We start from the raw sequence: 22,511 nt of genomic DNA, 5'->3' as shown, positions 1-22,511 counted from the left end.
AAAATTTGTATGTTCATCATACTGCAATTAGTAATAATATATATATATATATATTTATATATATTAATATACAAAATATATATACACACACATATTTTGTAAAATGTACAAGACAATTATTAATTAATAATACAAACTTGAAAAGATGATAAAATTAAATTGTTAAAAGCTATTGAACAACAATTTTGTTGTTTTTGTTTGTTTTACATTAGTATGCTTTATCATTCCTTAAAATTTGTATCAAGAATTAAGAATTATCCTATACATATATATATAATTTGTGTATATATATTTTGCACAGTTCAATATAACACACTGCATTATTACTTACTCTTTTACTACGCAGGACGTATCGATCGGGCACACACACACACACGAACAGTAATACAAAACACATTCATTCGTAGCATTCACTTTTCTTGTACAATTTTCACGTTAAGAAGATAGGTTTTGCGCGATTAATTTCGAGACAATAAAGTTGTAAGGAAAAAGAAAAAACAGATACCACGTATAAAGAAAAGAAGCCAATGTAACAATACTTCAAAATCTCTCGAACGTAGGCGTCATAACGAACGAGAGAAAAAGAAAAAGAAGTGTTCATTGGAAAGCAGTAATGCAAGGAAAACGCAGTTAATTAGTTCGGTTTGCATTTTTTACGTTTAACAAAAATAAATCTTGGTTAAAAACATTGGAATTTTTAAATGTAAATAAAAAGTTCTTTTGCCGTATATTTTATAACGTAAATATATACGGATAGTAATATTTCCTTTTTTACAATTAACATAACTATATATTTTTATCACGAAACAAATTGTTAATATAATTCTATTTCGAGTTGGTTGAAAGAAATTTTTTTAAAAACAACTAGAAATAGAAAGACATTGTTTGGATCGATTATTAATAAGATTTGTATAAAATTTGTTATTAGTCGTTGGTCTTCTCTTATCGACAAACGCGCTGTTAGTATTATCTATAGAATGAAATGTTTAATAGAAACGTTGCTGTTGCGGGTACGCTCCATATGGAGCTTGTTGCGGTTGTTGAGGTGATTGTTGTTGAGGATATCCGGATGGATGACCACCCGGAGGACCACCATATCCTGTGGAAGCACCATATGCTTGCTGTGGAGAATACTGGTTTTGTGGTACAGTTGACGGTGGACCATATTGATTTTGATTGTTCATATTGCCATATCCTTGATAATTATAACCATTGTCCATGTAATTTTGATTAGTACCAAAAACTTGCGGTTGAGGTGGATAATTTGAGAATTGTTGATTAGGAACGTTCGGATAAGTTAATGGTGGAGCTTGTGGTCGTGGTGGCTGATTAGTTGGAGGATCATAATTTTGATTATAAAAGTTTTGTTGCATCGGAGCTATCGAGGATGAACTATGATCTATCATCTTTGGAGCAGAGGATCGTTGTTCCGAATTTTCATTAGCAAAATTTATATGTGATTTTGGTACGTATTTGTTTGGAAGGTCGCCCATAATATTAGCTATTAAACGTTTAGTTTCATTTAGGATCGCATTGGGATCGTTAGATTTCGCGACGTCCGAAGTCCTTGTTGCTGGTGATCGTGAACGCGAAGGTGAACGTGATCGAGACCAGGAGCGAGGTGAATTTGAAATAGATTTTGAAAAAGCACGTGTCTTTTTTTTTCCTTTTTCACTTTCGTTTACATTTTTATCAGCTGCTTTGTAAATGTCCTCGAAAGTATAATCGTCGTCGTCATCTGATAACTCCAATTTCACTTTCGACTTATCTTCTTCTTTCTTTTGTTGCTGTTGTTCTTCCTCGTCGTCGTTAGCAAACATATCTAATTTAGGTATCCATTTGTTTTCTTCCTCAGACGGATTTTGATTTCCCTTACGCATTGAAAACGGCGAAGCTTTTCTGTTAGTCTTACTCGTCGACATTTCGATTAGTTCAGGTGTAGGTGATTTTTTTGTTAATGGTAAACTAGAAGGTATTACGACGCTTAAATTAACGAATGCTCTTAATTTTTCTACCCTAGGTAAGTCAGTAGCTTCTAATTTTTTAAGAAAATTTATAAGACCGTGTTGTTCATGCGTACTCAGATCTTTAAAATTTTGTAATAATGTCTTTAAATCAGTATCCGATAAATTCTCCATTCTTGAAACTTGATCTACAGTATCGGTTAACGTTGGAGTTATCAAAGTAGACGCGGATGTCGATATACTACTTTGAAAAGTGCCTGTAATTCCAGTTGTAACACCACTTGTAATACTACCAGTTACACCAGTACCACCACTAGCCAAACCTTTCACAAAGTCAGCTGTAGTAACAGGCTTGTCTGAGTGTTTTGATGCTTCAGCCATACCAACTACTGCATTAATTAATGTTTCTAATTCTTCCTGAGACACATTCGATCTACCTTGTGCAACAAGAGCAGCAGCTATTTGTTGAGCTATTGCAACTTTGTCTACAGTACCTACACCAGGAACAGTGACAGGCTCGGAATGAATTGGTGGTGTAACTATCTCTACGGGTCTAGGATATACAGTTCTTCCACTTACAAAATTGCTAGTTCTACTTGCTTCCAAAAGTTCGTGTTTTTTCTTTTTCTCCTCGTCCATTTTTTTCTTACTTTCGGTTGCTTTGTGTAATAATTGCGCTATATTTTGTATTGCTGTTTTCGTCGGAGCGATAGCCATCTTTTCGATCATGCCAGCAAAAAGTTGTCCCTTTAACTTCTCTTTAACTGTTTCAAACAATACGTTAACTTCTTCGTCGTAAAGCAATTCTTCAGCGGAATTGGGCTTAGCTTTCTCGGCGGCTAATGCTCGCGATAAAAGTGACACTATTTTAGGACCTAAGGAGCCTAACTGACCCTCGAGAGCTGTCAGAAGTCTTAATAATCCTACCACTTCTAAATCTTCGCTCAGTACTTCTTCCTTTGGCGGGGGACTCGGTGATTTATCTTTTACAGGATAGGGTGTCGCATAATGGATAGGTCTAGTACGTGGTACAATTCGAGAATAATAACTACGATACATATTACTTTTTCCTCGCGAATAGGAAGAATAAACGTATTCCCTTTCTCGTGGATCGTGACGATCGTAATAATCTGTTTTAATTGTTTTTGTACCTACGTATTCGACCTCATCGTCACTATCAATACGATGTCTGCTACGTTTTGAAGGAGGTGGTGATCTATCGCGTCTACTTGACGGTGGAATCCATTTCTCAGGAGGTTTTTCTTCCGATAATTCCAATCGTTTTCTTATTTCTTCTTTTCTTTGTTGTAACTGTTCATTGTGAATTTCGCGCATTCGTTTGTTCCAAAATTCAATCCATTCTGGTTTGAAGTCATGCTTACTCGGGTCCTTGCCATCGGCTTGTAATTCTTTGTATCGTCTATTCCAAAATTTTTTCCATTCATCTGGATACGAAGGATGTTTCTCAGGATTCTTTTCGTGAAACTTTAACGCACGATCGAGTGTCTCCTCGGCTCGTCTGATCTGTTCTCGATACTTATCCCACTTATCCCGTTCCCGAAGTGGTTCCAACGAACGTGATCGTGATCGAGATCGTGAGCGTGATCTTGAACGCGAATGATCACGAGAGTATCGTGATCTTGTACGATACTTGCTACTCTTATCCGATACACTACTTCTTCTACCACGAACAGGAGAACGTGACCTTGAACGCGATGGCGATGGACTGCTTGATATACTTGATAAAGATGAGAGTGACTTTGTTTCATCGGATGGACGTTTAGGTGATTTTTTTAAACTGTCCGTACTTTTTTCACTGGGTTTACGTAAATTTAATTTATCCTTGGTAAGTATTCGTATCTTGAAGACCCTAAAAATGTTTGTAAAATACGTTTATATGATAAATATAGGATATAATTTTAGTCCCATATATTCGATCTATCTTTTACAAAGTTATAGACAACTCACGACTTTGTAACATCTTGTTTAGATTCTGTTTTCTTCGGTGATAATCTTTCTTGCTTCTTTTCTTCCTTTTTAAATTTGCCATCTGTTTTCTCTTCGGATGATTGAGAATCTTAATGCGAGAAATTAAATTTTGATATCATAGCACTAATCAACACAATTAATATAACTATTATAAAATAAATATATATCATATACTCACCTTTCTTATTACTATTATTACCAGCAATTTCAGCCATCTTTTCTTCAAAGTTTGTCACCCATCTCACATCGTAAACTTCCATTAATGTTAACTCAGGTGTTTCCCTGTATGTAGGAAACAACCATTTTGATTGCAAGGTAATATCAGATAACTTATTTTAATCAATTGTTACAATTTTGGTGAAGTTTTTCTATTACTTTTATACATAATATAATAATACAGAGAAAATATACTTAGAGATTTTTATCCCATTTTTAATTGACATTTAAATAAAACATGTTTTTTTTTTTATTTAAATATTTTATAAATTTAGGATATTGCTAAGAAGAAATAGAATTTAAACATATGCTTAAGGTACATAGAATTAAAAAATATATATTAACTTACCTAAAATGATAGTCTTGAAATATCCTTTTTATATATTGCATTTTATTTTTTTCAAATTGATTCTTGTCTACTAATTGAGGTTGTAGTCTTCCGAATCGTTCTTCTATTTTTTTTGCTGCTAACACTGATATTTCATTGGCTCCACGTTTGTAATTAGGAGTACGCGGTAATTCAGTAATTGCTCGCGATATTGTTGGAAAATGTCTATTCAAATATGTTATTCGATGATTGTAACTGGTAATATGAGCCATCACGGTACGTGGATCACCACGTTTATCACACAATACACATGTATAACTGGGTTCGCAAGAATCATTGTCCACAAGTTCAAGTAAATATTCAAGACCAACAAGCGGTGAACTTCTGTGACGATCTAAACTTACTTGAATCGTCGTTGTTCTTGTTAATTGATCTTCCATTCCTGGCGGTACTGGTTCACCAGGAGCTAAAGTATCCGTAATAGTAGTTGACTGTACAGGAGCAGTTGCTTTCGCGATATCAGAACGTTTTGACCATAGTAACACCGGATATGGCCATTCGTCCAACTTAATTTTATGACGGTTACATGAATTATGACTTATCAACTTATGTGCTCCAAACAGAGCAATGTTACAAATGTGGCACCATATGTCACCATCATCTGTTTTGGAATACACAGGTCTAAGCGTGCCATCTTCAGCAGTTACACTGCTTCGCATCAAACGTTTCCGATCATGTTCTTCCTGTAGAAGATAAATATTGTATGAAAAACATTAATCTCCTACAAATGTAAGAAAACTTATTACAACTATGCGGTTACCAATTAAATTTATTTATTTTAATAGATTCTAATTGTATTAATTTAAAGTAAATAACTTACATTTATTATTTTCTAGATTATTTTAACACAGAATCAGTCATAGCTTTTCATTACCTTTTCCTTGTCTTCTTCTGAAAGATGAGAAGGATTGCGCCCTTCTATGTCAAGATCGTCAAAATTTTGCATAGTTGATCCACGAATAGAAAGATCACCCATTACACACTTTCTGAAAGTATCAAAGTGCAATACGAATGAATAAAGAAGAGATAAAGCATTAGGATCAGTAAGATCTTTTAGAAAACTTATTTAAACTTAGAAAATATTCTAATTATTAAAGACTTATAGTATACTACAAACGTAAGACTCTGAATATTATCTATACTGGAGTATTGATAAAAAACTCCAGTTACTTACCGATAAAGCAATAAACTATTGTTTTAACAACGTGTTCTTTCTTCAGGAACCACAAATACCACAAAACAATTAACTAAGTAAATAACATAAGAACCGTCACTAGCAATGCAAAGTTAAGATTCACTAACTTTGCAAATTGTTTATAAGTAAAATATATATCGTTGTTTTGTAGACAACGTTTAAGAAAAAAGACAAAGATGCCATCTTTATATAAGATCTGTATCTATGTTTAAAAAGATAAAGACATCATAAAAATACCACTGAGGATATACGATGGGCAATACTGTTGAATATCGACATAGGAATATATACACCGATATTATGGATATCAATTATGCAATTAAAAAGATAATTTTCATAGATAATGTCTATACAAATAGAATATATTATAATAGTAAAGAACGCAATTTATATTTCATGTGTGTTAAGTGATAAGACAGGTGATACACTGGAAGGTATTTAAGGCACAATAAGTCCTAGTAAATGAGAGGTTATATTTTCACTGAAACAAGATTATTTACGATTATCAAAACTACCGTTATAATTACACCAGCTTTTAAATTATTACTATTCATGCATCGTATTGGCCAGTAGTATAAAAAAAGGTTCATCAGCTACAGTCGTGTAGCTATGTATTTCTCAGCAGTCCAGCCCGACGATCCTGCATATCGTCCCTGTCGATATTACCAATTTGGATTGTTTTCTTTGTTTTTTATATTTTTTTTTGTATATATACCTGAAATATTATCAAAAGAAAATAATTTTCACTTACCAAAACAATGGTTTAAAGCAGAGTCCCTAATTATTTCTTCCTTGATAATTATTAGATTCTTCAATATCTTATTTGATATCAAAAAAATCCCACGTTAACACAAATATGCGCATGCTCTCACATATGTGTATGTATCATTGTAAGTATCATACACTGTATGCATATATATATATATTACGCATAATAATGCTTTTTGTGAGAAGAGTGCAATGAGGTTCGAGAAATGGTTAGTATATTCTCGTAATAACTGCCCTCTGTCCGGCAACTTTTGAAGTCAACTTTACTTTCTTTGTTTTATGTCGTAACCATCTTTCGTTTCTTCTTTAAACTAAGAAGCGCGAATATAAATTGTTAAAAATGTTCATTTTTATTATACGCAATTAGAAAGTGATACAAAATTCATAGAAATTATATATAGGTACATAGTATTCGTGTAAGTAATCTGAAAAAATTCAAACATAATAATTGATAGACATCATTTTTTATCCGATTAACCATGAACCTTTTTTTCTTTTTTTTCTTTTTTTCAAATTTTATTAGCTACAGTAATTTGTATAAATCTATTGAAAAATGTCAATATTTTAATATAAGACGAATTATAAAATAATACAAAGTAATATTTAAAAAAATATTTATGAATTTGTACTATTTGAATTTTTATTATTCTTTTATTTAAAATTTCCATAATTATTCATAAAGAAATTAATTTCGATATGTAATATATCTTGTATATATGATAATATATATAAATATAAAATATAATATTTTATGTGTGTTAGTAAAGAAAATACTATAGTATGTGTTATTAATTTAGATATAAGATATTAATATTTTTTCAGATATAAAATACTCAATATTTTGCAAAAGAAAATACTATTTTTTAGTAGAAATTTTAATAATAATAATAATAATAATAATAATAATAATAATAATAATAATAATAATAATAATAATAATAATATAAAATAATACTATTATTAGTATTATTGTGTAATACCGTTTATCTACTTTATTAAAATATAAATTATTAAAAATTCCGACACTTCTGCTTATTAATAGGCTAATTAGTATATATATATATATATGTATATATATGCAGAAATGAGAAAGCATGAGAATAGTAGGGTAACGATTGTAACAGTATCAACGAAGATGATCGTAGAGGGGTCTTACGGTGTTCCTATGGGACTTGTAAGAGTCAGTCAGTGAGTTAGTCGGTTAGTTGATCAACCGGTATTTTGGTTTGTTCCTATGATCAAACAAATTTTATAAAGTTTCACGAAAGAATCGTGGGTGTATCGATGTTTTCAACGATCTATAGTCATTTTTGTATCACGATCATCAATAAGAGAATAATAGAACATCGAAACAATTATTTTCTTAATCGTGATTAGGAGCAATGCGAAAGTCCAGAGGACTTTTCACGATCATTTGCGCTCTTCTGTTGTTATTTTCAGTAAACACTCGTGGATGGTCGTTGGGTTTATTTGATTGGAGAACCAAACACCAACCAGAGATGCTTGATTTAAAAACACAATCCAGGGGTGAGTTCGCAATCAAATTTTTAATTCATTTATAGTTTAATATTTATCGAATTTTAACGAACAAATGTAAAGGAGGCAAACGAAGGAATATCAAAAACAAAAAGTTGCACAAATAATCATTTAATTTTGGAGAATTTATATTATTCATTTATACTATACATTGGATTTTCCCTACTCTTGAACCCACATAGGATATTATATTTAATGAATTTAATATATTTATGATCACCTACAATTGTTTCTGCAATTTTTTTAAATACACGTAAAAATATATGACGAACAACAAGTGTTGCTATGTTTGATTAATTTTTAAAATTTTAAGTAACATTCCTTGTTTTCTCCATGTATTCTTTACTTTTAATTGAACTTGATAACAGATTGGGAAGCAAAATTTCTTTTTAAAACAATTAATGTATCTATAAAAACGCGTAGATCATAACAGTTCATTGTAATCTTCAATTTATTGATCACTTACGTTTACTTTTGTAATGTTTTGTTCTAGTTCTCAATTTTTTTCCGATCCCAGTTGAGGAAGAGTGTCTAGCTTCAGATAAACGACGACGTGGGATATGCATGAATACTTATCAATGTCGTATTCAAAATGGAAAATCATATGGACCGTGCGCTCTTGGATTTGGTGTTTGTTGTATATGTGAGTTATATTTTCGATTATTTTCTATTTGTTCCATTTTCTAGAACATTGCACATGCATATGCATGATATCTCTGTTAATATTATTACTTTTTTCTGTTTTCTTTTTGTTTTTTTTTTTCGATTTTTTATAAATATAGATATATTAAATTCAATTAGTAAATTTATATTTTTATTATATTTAAATTAAAAATCTCCAAAATGAATAATTATTGATCATGTATGGGTATATATATTTATATTAACATTTTGTTTATGAGCAAACTTAGGCAGTTTATCTATGGTGTAAGAATAAATGATCGTTTTAGACTCTCGATGATCACCAAGCTGTTCTCAATCAAATCGCGAAGATCTTGTTGAAGGAAAGAGAATGGTCACTGGGTCGATTGAAACAGGTTGATGATTTAGTTAACGGTATCGAAGTGTATAGTTGCATGCTTTAGAGTATGAAACCGAGAGATTTCGAAGAAGAGATTTTATTTGTTAAAGGCGAATGGTTGCACGTAAGGAGTGTGGCAGGGTGTCGGTATATATAGTAAATCAGAAGAAAAGAAGTAGAAAAAAAAAAGAACGAAAAGAAAAAAGAATAAACAGAAAAAATACAAGATAAGAAGGAGAGAAGGAAAGAAAGAGAAAAGAAAGAAATAAGGAAACATTGAGCTCCGATCTCGGAGTTTGCGTGCTGAGAAAAAATGTATGAGCGGGTCGGGATTATACAGTTACCTAATTGCCTTTCGAGTCGGTCACGTGTCCTACATAAAACTTTGTTTGCGCGGCTTGCATGTCCGACAAAACCGCTTTACGTGCTTTTATTTCTTTTTTTTCTCTTTTTCTTTTTCTTTCTTTCTTTTTTTCTCTCTCCCTTCTCTATATCGTATTTTATATTTCTCGAACTATAAGCGAACATTTAGAACAGTAATATTAATACAATAGATCGACACAGTCGATAAATAATATTCAACTTTTTAGCTCGAACAAGATTGTAGTTTAGATAATTCAAGGTAATATAATTAAAAATTGTACATAACGATTTTTTGTATTAGTAATATAATATAAGTATATCTATATACTTACAATTAGTTGCTGTTATTGATGGTAGATTGTTTGAATAAGATCACTTGACTGACGTCTTTTTATTTTTCATCACATTCATTAGTTGATAGAAGAAAAAGCATCGTCAGGTATCCGGATATCGAGGTAATCCGATTACGATGAAAAGGATGGAGCACATCTTGTGCTTTCTCGGACAGTTGGATCGTATGGATTTGTCATCCGGATATTAGGATTCGTCACCCGGATATTCGTATCTTCTACGTTAGTTTAATTGAATTTCGGTTAATCTCGAGAATAACCCGCGTATACTTTTCTAATTATGAATAAGTGTGTACCGTTATAAATCTATCATTTATCTAATTTTGTATATGTAATATACAAATGTTACATACGTGTATAAATATACAACATATATGATAGACGATAGCTAGATATATCCAATTAATATAAAAATATAATCATGAGAGAAATTTTTCTATACGTCGTTTTATACGTCACGAAAGCTCCTGTCATAGGATCGTGACTCGATAATTAGTAAACTATCTTAAGTTAGACAAAAGTTAACTTTAGTCACGTTCCCATCGGATCCTGCTTGATATTCCTGTCGAGTAGTCACCACGCGAGACCGAACAATTAATTCGATATTTAATTATGCGAGATATCGGACTTTAATTACCGTTGAAAATTCACATCAGTCTTTATGTTTACTACGGTGGTAGAGAGAATAAGCGAGAAGATAGATAGATAGATAGATAGAGAGAGAGAGAGAGAGAGAGAGAGAGAGAGAGAACATTCTTAGAAGATTTAATACCCTTCCCTTTCTTTCATCATTATGAATTCTATCGTTAGAAATTTTACTTTAGCAAAGATTAAAGCAATTTGTATCTCCAAGATGCAGAACGATATTTCTCGAGGGAAATTAAGCGACGAGAGGGCACGTTCAGAATCTTCTCAGTTTACGTATATATTCGCGAATGTTAAATAAATAAAAATTAATTTGAAATATAAATCTCATGTATTACAATATTGTATTACGATTTTTTCACGTCACTTCGGATCGATTTATTTGCGAATATAAATCTATTCTATATATGTATACACGTATATACATATTTATATAAATAGATATATGTGTATGTATACACATGTATGCATATATACCTACTTACTTATATCTATATTTGCTCATTTGCAAATGAGATTTATCGGACCCGGTATTTTGATAGTTGGCGGTGTCGTTTATTCCTCACCTACTTTTATAAAGAATTAAAAGTTTACAAAGTAGCATTCCTTCTCAGAAAGCGCCGATACCGGTCGGCCCGTAAATTTTTAATGTTGTTCCCGTACTATACACGAAGGAGGGAGTTAAATCTACCAGACGAGATGGTAAATGTGTGGTAGAGACACGGCCGTTGAATGAAACCCCGGAGACTCTAAAACGGCCACTGAACGCCTGAATGAGAACTCGTTATCGGAGCTCCAAGTTGCGTCGGGCTAGCATAAGAATGTCGCATCTCTGTTTCTCTTTCTTTTCTTCTCTTTTCTTTTTTAGAAAAAAAAAAGGAAAAAAATCTCATCGCTATATGTATAGATATATTCAGTATTTTTTGTTTCATTTCAATTAAGAAATTCGAAGAAAATTCAACATTATTCTTTTCAACTAATACGATTGAACGTGCTAATATATATTAAATTATAATTTATTTAATTATTATTGAGATATTATTTGTTAATATAGGATGATATATTGGTATTGCATTTTGTTTCTTCTTTTTCATTATCTTGTGAACAAATATTTAATGTGAAAGTTATAATACAATAGGATTCCTTATATCATGGAAGATATAAAAGTTGAAATTAAATAAAAAAAATGTTTAATCTAATATAACAGATAGTAATATATATTTTTAGTACATCTTAAAAGAATCATAACGTATAATATTTTTATTATTTATAAGTAAAGAATGAGTTTAAGTAAAAATATAAATAAAGTAAAAATCTAATCACCGTCAGAATTGATTAAAATGATATTTTAACGATATCGTATTTTGGTTGGAAATAGTAAAACAAGATTGCCTTATCTGAATAATGGATCAATACTTTTTAATTGAATAAATAAGTTCTTATTTTGAAACGACGGGACTAATTTTGTATGAAAGTAACCGGCGATATAATTGTCTTACAATATGCACTTTAAATGAGCACTACTTATCGCACAAGAGTTAATGCAAAGCTTAATTGTCGAGTTAATAAAAAAAAATATATATATATATTACAAATGAAGTTTTTTTATTAAAGCAATTTGTTAATCACTTTAATACGGAATCCTGATGTGAAACTACTTTGAAATACGATACACCTACTTTGTCTCGTAAAATTTTAAGAAATCCGAAAGCGTTCTTATAAAAATCGATTTGCGAGTAGATAGTTCGGTCGTAATTGAACGATGAAATTTATATTGCTCAGTTGAGTTATAAGAGCATACACGATCTTTTATACTTCGGTACCTTTACCGGCTATTTCATTTCTACGTTAAATTTATCTTGAAAAGGTTGACTGAAATATAGTCGAGTGGGCCACCATTGAGAAATAATTTAATTACAGTATTCCTTTCCGCGTCGTTGGTTTATTGCGTTTCAAACTTCTTCAATTATTTAAGGACTCGTTACCCTCGAGAAAAGAACCCCGGCTATTTAGGATTAAAAAAAGAACAAAATAAACGTAATTGACCGGGCTTAAGAGTAGATAGAAACGGTAATATATTCGAGTATACAAAATATAATAATATTATTTACGAATCGTATTAAATAAAATAGACAAATTTCTTTTCCTAAGGAACTATATTTAAGTAAAAATAAAGAAAAAGAAAAAAAATAAAAGCTTATGAAAGTTAAGAAGGAACGATGATAAATATATTTTACGATTGAATAATTTTTACGTCAGATGGGAATGTTTTTTTCATTATTATTCATTAATTTGTTCCCATTACAAGTTACGGCAAGTTGCGATCAAGAGGTGCAGAATAATTTGACCTACGTGACCAGTCCTGGTTTCCCGAACCTCATCGACCGACCCATGAACTGCTCGGTAGTCGTCCAGAAGATCGATAGGCAGGTTAGCCAATTGAGGATCGACTTCTTACACTTTAACATAGTAAGTGCGAATTCGACCATATCTTTCCACGTTCCAATTCAAGTTTGGATTAGATTAATATCGGTTGTTTAATGGGGTTTGAGAACAATTTTCTGATAAATACGAGTCTTCGTATTTCGAGTACAAATGTATAATATATATATTTATATATATTATAAAGAAATTTATAATAAGTTCGCTGTAAATAAATCCAATTTAGTTATGCTACATTATTGTATTATAAAATGTACCTATCGGATTTTGAATTTAGAACATTAATCATTACAGTTGATCTTTGATCTCATATAAGTACCTAACCCTTAGCGAATGCATTAGCACTTTTCTTAAGTGTAAGAGAGAACTTTTCTTGAAATCTAGAAAGAACTCAAACACTTGGTGCCAACTAACATCTCTCTTTCTCTCTCTCTCTCTCTCTCTTTTCTCTTTTTTCCTTTCTCTTTCTCTTTTTTTTTCTACCTCCAAAGTTTTGTATTGAATTTTTAAAACGAAAGAATTCTTCGCTTCTACGATTTAAGAGGAAAAGTCTACCTCTTAAGAAGGCTTTATCTATCGGAAGATTAATCTTCCTTTCAGACTTTAACAAATCTTTGGGTAATTTATTTTAAAATAATTTTAGGGTCAACCCAACGTAAGAACTGGTATCTGTGACGAGGATATTATGGAAATTAGGAATGGTAATAAGTCGTCTTTGAGACTGTGTGGTTGGAATAGCGGGCAACACAGTAAGTACAACAACAACACACTTTTTTTGTCGTTTATTAAAGAAATATATTTATATAGATATTTATTTTCTTTTTTTTGTCTTCTTTTCTCTCTCTCTCTTTCTCTCTCTTTCGTGCGGCCAGTATATTTAGATGTAAACGAGGCCGACGAACCCGTGACCCTTGACTTTAAGCTACCAAATGGACTTCATTCGCGAATGTGGGAAATGAGAGTGATCCAATTGGGTTTTGAGGATCGTGCACCAGCTGGTTGTCTTCAATATTTTAGTTCACCAAATGGTACCCTTAGAACATTGAATTATCTACCAAATGGGAGATTTCTTGCGAATCAGGATTATCTGATTTGTGTGCGTCAAGAAAAGGAAATGTGTGGGATATCTTACTCTCCTTGCTCGAAAGATTCCTTTCGAATAGGAGCACCAAGATTACGATCACGGCAAATTGTAGCGAGTGCTAAGGTTATTGTTCTCGGAAGAAATTCTACTAACAATTTTACAAATGGTAGTGATAACGTTAACGGTAATTTTACGGACACTGAACAAACGGATCTTTTAACGGAAGGATCTGGAAGTGGTCCGGATGAAGAAGAAACTGTTACAGCTTCAACAGTATTAACTAGAAGATGCAGAGACAAAGTTCTTATACCTTGTGATTTCGAGGAATTTATCACGGTAATGTATGATTTATTTTATTTTACATTTATCGATAGATAAACGTAAGCTTTTATTTATTGGGTTTATATTTTTCCATATTTTTCGATGAATATTTTGTAAAATGAATGGCCCTTGGATACATATATAAATATATTGTTCAATATAAATAATTATTTGTAAGGATTTTAAATAGATGATCAGTATTTATAACAGAACAGAGTTGCATCATGATTCCGTACAGGATATATGCTAATATTTTATTATAAATCTGTCCATATATTTAATACATTGACAGTTTTTGTATTAATTAGTTTGATACTGATCCCTTTGCGATACACGTTAATATTTTATTATAAATACTGATCAGAAATGTATAAAAATAATAAATCTCAATAAATAGCAACTAGAAATATTTGTATCGTTTTATTCAAACTAACATAAAAAAGTATCAAATTCAATGATGATTTTTAATAGGATGAAGAAAAACAAAGAGAGAGAGAGAAAGAAAGAGAGAAAGATAAAAAAAATGAACTGATAAAGATCAAAGCAAATTTGTTTGTTTTAGCCTGGCAACAACGGTGTTGGAATTTGTAATCTCGAACATTGTGGTGATTCGTTGTGTGATAGAAACGAGCTAGACAACGATGGAAATTGTCGTGTTGAGACTTGGGCAACGCCCTTTCGTATAAGGGTTGCGTTTGGTCCTGGAGAGGATACAGGGACCACACTGGAGGACAATATTGGCATGTGTCTTTCGTACGAACAGCTACGTTGTATACCTTGAACGATTTAACGATGTGATCTAGTGTAAAAAGTGCGATAGTAGAAAGAAAGTACACGTGTGTTGTCGAATGAAATCAAAAGAAAATGAGAATTAGGAGAAGAAGAGAGAAGAGGAAGAGAAGAAGAAATAAGGGTTTACATTTGAAAGAATTGAAGAGAAGGATAAACATTTTTCATGATAGACGTGGCGTGTCAAAGAGTCAAATAGTATTTTTTATTTACAAACAAACTAGCTTAAATCGTAAACGCAGCGCGCAACTCTCGGTACAATAATAGATATACATATCTATATATATATATATATATATATAGATATTTATATAATTCGCCTTTTTTTTGTCGTTTTATTTTTTACTTCATTTTATCATTTTATTTTATTTTATATATTTTATTATTTTTTATTTTATTATTTTATTTTATTATTTTATTTGTTATTTTATATTCATCCGCTCGGTCCCCTCGATGTCTCCCCGAAATTTTCGTCGGGAACATTTAGCGTGGTAGCGTGGTAAATATGTACTTACAATTTATTTTCAGATTACTTATAACACGAGTTTTATCGTACGTGTGATGCCTCGCGAAATGGGCTGACGACCACGACGAGGATCGTAGTGATAACGACGATGACGATGTTATAAGAATAGAAATGATAATAATGCTTGTTTTATAATAAACGAGTTACGTCGACGGTGCGCATTTTTTTACGTTCAAATGTAAAATTCATCTTATATCTTTTATTTTCTTTTTTTTTTTTTTATTGGTACTAATACTTACGCATCTGTCGACGTATGTACGTAAATATGTTTTCGAGAGATTCTGTGTATATTTTTTTCTTCTCTCTATTTTTCTCTTTCTCTCTCTCTTTCTCCCTTTCTCAATTTTCTCAATTTATAAGAATAATAACAATAATAATAATAATAATATCAGTAATAATATAAATAAATAACTATAATGAGATTAGCGATTCCGTTAAGAAATAGTGTACAATTCTATCTATAAAAAGTCAAAAGGACTGATAAAACGTGTAAAACCAGCGGTGGTCAACGAATGCGCGTGAGATCATTGTGTATGTGTGTGTATGAGTATGTGTCATTTTTTACTTTTAAAATTTTTCTTTTTTCATAAATGCGTGTATATGTTTCTTCGTGTAATTTGTGTTTTAACATGTGTTTCGGTGTGTCTCGTAAATATGTTAATCGTCGATAGGCGTATGGCGTGCATTGTCCCGTGCAAATTCGGCTTTTTAAATCCAACGGTTGATTCTGATTTTAGTAAAAAAAAAAAGAAATAAAAATGGTCATTAGATACTTTGGCGAGTAGTGCCTTTCTTTTTTATTTTTTTATTTATTCTTTTTTTTTTTTGAACGTTTTTGAAGCTTCAGCATATGTAAATTCACTCTTGAAACGTCTAATTTTAGATGTGAATGTTTTTAACTATGACTATTTTTAAAAGGAAAGTGAGAGATTCTCTCTTTTGCAATCGACGATACTTTTTCAAATCTAACCTCATCTTCATTACATCATTATTCCTAATTCTAATAATCTATATTCTTGATATATGAATGAGCAATAAAGACCCTACAATTAACGTAATTACTATGATATTTTTTTTCAAGAAATATATTCGTTTAGCTTCAAGAATGTTCAAAGAATTGGTAGACGACGATTGCTAGATGGTCAAAGAGAACGTCTCTTTGAAAGTCTCTGTATTTGTGTGTTCTTTTTCTTCTTTATTTTTTTTTTTTTTTTTTTAATTAGAAAGGATACTCGTAGAAAATAATATTTCGTTAGTGAAATTCAATCTTTTTCATGTTGTATAGTAACGATTCAGAACGATGAAAGTATATACATGAATATATTTATATATTCATATATATGAAGTTGAAAAAAACTTCGCATTTCAGAAAATTGTATTTTTTTCGAATTATTTTTACACGTAGAATCGTCCCCCTTCTGGTGTACCATCCATCTGTATATACCTTTTTTATATATATATATATATATAATGCGTTTATTTTAAAACTTTCCACCCCAAATACTTACGATTTTTGCTTATGAACAAATTAAGTATTACGAGACAAGGGGGTGTTACTTAAAATTTCAAAGTAGGAGAAAATGAAGTGGAACATAAATCTTTGTACACGTTGTTCTATACAACTTTCTCCTCGATATTTAAATTGAGAAAAGTTTTTCTTTTTTCCTTCTTTTTTCAAAATAAAAATTACTTTGTAAATTAAAACTTATTTAAAGTTATAAATTTTAAAATAATCACATTGTACATATATATATGTTGGCGTTAATTTGCGAAATGATCAGTTAAACCCTGAAATAATTATACCGATTTGTTTAAAATATGAACGAAGATAGAACTACCATACTACTTCAATTACGTAATACATGAATTTACAAGAGACAAGTAGTTAACGTATAAAATTGAAATTGAATTCGTAGATTGGATCCGATAGAACAGCACGACTAACAGAACATTGGTTTTCAAAGTACAGAAAGAGAAAAGAACGGATAACTACGTGCATTGTTATAGAAAGAAAAGAAGATTTTAAAGATGGATCAAATTTTAATCTGATTTAATTACTTGTCTCTCGCGAATTCATATATAACCTCGTTATTTTTCTAAAACCATTAGTTTTACAATTAGTGTATTATCAAATGCTTTTTATATGCTTTTACGAAAAAACGCTTAGTTATTTCGGGTAAAACCTAGATTTGTCACGATTTAACTGAATTATACAAATTTAACGCTGCCATACATATATATATATATTATTTTTTTGTTCACCCACACACCTAACCGACGATACGTTTGTTTTTAGTTTCTTTTTAAAAATTGTTGTGCGTGCGTGCTTATTGTGCCCGCCGCGGATATGCATTCTTGTATTTATTTACTCTTTCATTGTCTCTATCTCTCTTTCTCTCTCTCTCGCTCTCACTCTCACTCTCACTCTCACTTTCACTCTTTCTCTCTCTCTCTTTCTCACTTTTCTTCATTTCAAAAATTCATTTTTCGTTCCATTGTCTCGTTTATTCTTTCCCGTCCAGACATCACCACAAAAATGCAAAAATTTGTTAAAAGACTCGATCGAGTTAACTCGGTGATTTGAAACGCACCGATTGAGTTTTCTTTCTCTCTCCCTTTCTCTTTCTCTCACACTTTTTCTCCCTCCTTCTATCCTTCTTTTAAACGTATTTTTAAAGCTCGTCGATTCGAATTTATCGATTGCTCGAGTCAGCTGGAGAAAACCTTCGACACGATGGAGATTCGAATTATTTTCTACTTTTGAAACGTTCGATCTGGACTCCCTTCCTGGATTTTTATTATTTTGTTGAGGAAAAAAAATGAAAAGAAAAGTAAAAACCATGGTTGAATTGATTCGCAGCAACTGCAGCATGACCATTTCAAACCATTTACTGCGTTATCGTACACGCGTTAACTCTTTTTAATCCTTTCGATACGGTTTTATTCGATAGATTAATTTCATTTTAAATATAATAATGTAAAAATTATCAAACGGAAGGTATGATATATAATTACGATTAAAAAAGTGTTTTATAATGATTAAAAATTAAATAACAAAATTGTTTAATATTATGATAGATAATAATTAATACAATTATACTCTGTTTCGGTACAGTTAAACTCTGACGAGAAAGTTCAATATAGAACGACTATAATCGCCATTTTAATAAAAACACCGAGCTTTCTCAATGTTGGGCGACTATAATCGTGATTAGTATCGAAAGGATTAAATTGTTTTATTATCGATCGTTAAAAAGAAAAATTTCCGTAAAGGATTGACGACCGTTTAGGAACAACAGATAAATATAAGGACAGTAGGAGTATTAACAACAACAACAGCGGCAACAATAATAACAACAACAACAACAACAACAAGGTCGAATGAGAAGGCAGTAGCGACATTGTTCTTGCTTGCTTGCTTCTTTGTTCTTTTACAGAAGAGAAGGAGAGATCAGAGGGTAAGTAAGGCGGGGTAGGGGGGTGGGGGATAGAGGAAAGTAATCGTAGGAGAAGTGGTTTCGATCGGTTCACCCGATATATCGACGTTTTCGTCGATATCATGAGACGTACCTTGGTTGCTGTATCAAGTCAAGGCTCGATAATAGCTCTTTTATCATAAATACTTGTTAGTATGTAGTACGTACACACATACACACACACGCACACATAGACAGAGAGAAAGAAAGAGAGAGAGAGGGAGAGAGAGAGAGAGAGAGAGAGAGAGAGAGAGAAAGGGCACGCACACGTATGCACCGAGCGAATTTATTTCGTAGCAAAGACACACTCGATTGAGTACATACTAGATGAAAGAGTTTTGCATAAGATTTATTTATATTTATGCGATAGAGGGAAGTTGTTGCATTTATTATTCATTTACGCGTTTGCACGTGAATACGATATTCACGTGTAATTAAGCTCATCGATTTAACTTCTTATCTTTCTCATTATCTTTCTCTCTCTCTCTCTCTCTCTCTCTTTCGCCTACTCTTTCTCTTTATTTCTTTCTTTCTCTTTTTCTCTCGCTCTTTATTGTATTAATAGTGCACGTGAGAAGATCGCGTATACAATCATTTTATTTGTTAAATATATGTACCTAAATTTGCTCGTTGTTTACGAGGAATAAATGAAATTCAGGAAGAAAGAGAGAGAGAGAGAGAGAGAGAGAGAGAGAGTAATGTACCACTTTATCTTGAGGATAATTTAATGATTGGGAATAAAAGTGGAAAAGGAGTGAGAGTGGGAGTGGGATTGGGAGGAGGGCTTTGGGATTGAAGAGAACAAGGAAGTGCTTGGTGATTGGTCCCGGCGGTACTTATTCAGGATGCGCAAAGGATATAGGTAAATACATATGTATAAGATGTACGTAAATATGTATTTACGTGCTCGTGGAATTCTAAGCTCGGTGTTGTAGATGAGTTTCAAACATATTCGAAGATATGCGTTTTCGTAAGAACACGCTAGAAACTCTTAATGCTTCGCATAAATATATATTTTTAATCATTCTTGTATTATATATTTTATACTCGTCCGTTTCTTTCTCTTTGTCTTTCTCTCTCTCTCTCTCTCTCTTTTATTTTTTTCTTTGTATTTCTCTTAAGATTTGTATATTTTTCTTCTATGAATTTTCCCATCGTTTTTGTTAACATTCGTTAATTGATGTATAATATATTAAATATCATAAAAATTTTGTCAGGCGTGTTAACATTTGTTAAATTTTACTAATTATAAATTTATAACTGTAATTGCGTACGAGACGTTATCTCTAGGAAAATTAATATCTACTTTCGAGTAGGTAGATATATATAATGTATATAAGACATAAACGCAAAACGTAAAATGAGAATATCTCTCTCATACATTTTACTCCGAGCTTACGTTTTCTGCTATAGTTAGAAACAAGCACGACCAAGTTGTTTACAGAGTCTACGAAACGGGTAATCATCATCTCTGATCGGCGCGCCGTCGTCAAAAAGCAGAATAAACCAACCCGAGTAGTTTTACAATCAAAGTTCTGAGAAAGTATTTTCCTAGATTTTCTCAATTTTTGGGCTTGCGTCGTTTTATTGGAATTAACAATAAAAGATATGCAACAAAAAAAAAAGAAAACAAAATAAAAAATAAATAATAACAAAACAAAACAAAAAAATAAAAGAAAGAAAGAAAATAATGAATGTGATTGAGGGAAGAAAACTCATTTCGTTCTACGAATACCTATACCTAAAATCATCGGTATCGATTATCCCATCGTAGAATCTAACCCGATTACCGATGTTGCTTCAAGCGGTTGGGGGATGATAAAGCGCTTATCGCTGTAGAAAGGACGAGAACGGTCTGAATTCATTAAATCCGTAAACGACGTTCGTTAAGAGCAAAGAGATAAATGAAAAATCACGATTTAACGTGTTAGACGATCAATTTCATACTTACATAGATATGTTGGATGTTTGTTATATACGTACCCACACACACACACATACACACACACACATACACACACACATACACGCGTTCACTCACACAGATTTATATATATATATTTGACATGGTCCCTTCGAAGCATCTCCTTTCATTGTTCAACAAGTTAATCCGAACTATAGATACATCTTGTTTCTAGTTTAGATCCGGGTCAATCTCTACTCCAATACATTTATATATATATAGGGTGGTGCATTTCAATTGGAACACCCTAATATCTTCGTTATTAATGGTTTATACGAAATAAGTAGAACAAAAACTTAGAAAAATGTTGCAATATTTAAATGGTCACATTTAGCGGTAAGATCATTCTTTTGTATTCCATAATAGATTTTGTTAAAAAAAAAATTCGCGATAAGCGTTATTTCGAAAAATTCAATTACGTGCTTATTACGTTACGCGTTCCACAGCTCGTAAATCTGTATTAAAAAAAAAAAAAAAAGGCATTGACCTATGTATATCGAAAAGTGATTAATTTGTGAGATATATATTTTAATTTAAATATTGCTAAGAAATCATGTAGAGACGTTTATTAAAATGTAATAAGAAGAGCGTAGCAAGTAAAATGGTTCTTCTTTTTTTAGCAATATTTAAATTAAAATATCGACATGAGTGGACTCATTCTTTTCTAAATTCATTTCTAAACAAAAAATATCGGAGCTTTATCGAATGGTACATTAAAAAAAAAAAACATGATTTCATTCGAACAAATTTATCTTTCTTTTACATGCGAACTGTTCAAAATACTGCAAATTTTATCTTAAAGACTTTTAGTATAAGACCCATAAATAACGGAGATATTTCGATTTAAATACCTCACACCCCGTATGTATATATATATATATATATACATGTATATTGATGTAATCTCAAGAATCCATTGGTTTTTCATATGTACCGAACCGTATTCGTAAGTTTAAAATCGCATTGGTTTTGGATGAGGCCAACGAGCTGCGGCAGAGAGTCCGCAAATGCGTCGGACGGAAACGAACGAGTATGCCGATATTGGAAAATCTCAAACGTTCGATAGACATTCCGAGTCCGACCTTAGACTATAACATGCATTCCGTAACGGATGGGTATAAACGGTCGCTTATGCGTAATCCTTGTTGCGTATCGAAACTTTTCGATATAAGCTCCGTCCATTTTAAACGTGCAATAGTCAAAAAAGTCACGACAACTCGAATAAACGAATGAACGAAGAGAAATCCGTATGTATATGTGTAACTTTCGACCTCCTTTTATTTTCATTTTGTTTGTTGATTTCTTTCTTTTCCTTCTTATTCTTCTTCTTTTTTCATTCTTTCTTCCAACTTACAAACTCGTCGTTCACCCTTTTCAAAGTCTCCCACGATTACACGTTAGTTTTTTTTTCTTTCTTTTTCTCTCTCTTTCTTTTTCCGTTTGTCTTCTATTTCTTTTTGTCTTCTTCTTCTTCT

The 22,511-nt window shown here is 31.6% G+C and overlaps 2 protein-coding genes across 3 annotated transcripts; one reads left to right on the top strand and one right to left on the bottom strand.

The window, feature by feature from the left end:
• Window positions 1-881: 881 nt before the first annotated feature.
• Window positions 882-6,801, bottom strand: LOC122519706 (uncharacterized protein CG7065-like). Of its 2 annotated transcripts, XM_043639352.1 has the most exons (7): window positions 6,504-6,801; window positions 5,732-6,405; window positions 5,432-5,543; window positions 4,519-5,240; window positions 4,132-4,235; window positions 3,933-4,041; window positions 882-3,834 (listed from the first exon to the last, which is right to left on the bottom strand). In XM_043639352.1, exons 3-7 carry the CDS (start codon window positions 5,531-5,533, stop codon window positions 987-989), a joined length of 3,885 nt encoding a protein of 1,294 aa, XP_043495287.1. In that variant the 5' UTR covers window positions 5,534-5,543; window positions 5,732-6,405; window positions 6,504-6,801; the 3' UTR covers window positions 882-986. The 2 variants fall into 2 exon arrangements, with proteins under 2 accessions (XP_043495287.1, XP_043495289.1); XM_043639354.1 differs by lacking the exon at window positions 5,732-6,405 and having other exon boundaries at window positions 6,504-6,800.
• Window positions 6,802-7,504: 703 nt separating this feature from the next.
• On the top strand, window positions 7,505-15,142 carry LOC122519716. Its single transcript, XM_043639375.1, has 5 exons — window positions 7,505-8,047; window positions 8,550-8,699; window positions 12,744-12,904; window positions 13,521-14,297; window positions 14,845-15,142. Exons 1-5 carry the CDS (start codon window positions 7,903-7,905, stop codon window positions 15,061-15,063), a joined length of 1,452 nt encoding a protein of 483 aa, XP_043495310.1. The 5' UTR covers window positions 7,505-7,902; the 3' UTR covers window positions 15,064-15,142.
• The last annotated feature ends 7,369 nt before the right edge of the window (window positions 15,143-22,511 follow it).

The sequence above is a fragment of the Polistes fuscatus genome, unplaced genomic scaffold, assembly GCF_010416935.1.
Source record: "Polistes fuscatus isolate 324 unplaced genomic scaffold, CU_Pfus_HIC Scaffold3, whole genome shotgun sequence".
NCBI classification, from domain to species: Eukaryota; Metazoa; Arthropoda; class Insecta; order Hymenoptera; family Vespidae; genus Polistes; species Polistes fuscatus.
Note: the sequence above shows the minus strand (reverse complement) of the source record. Positions and strands in the feature narration are given on the sequence as shown.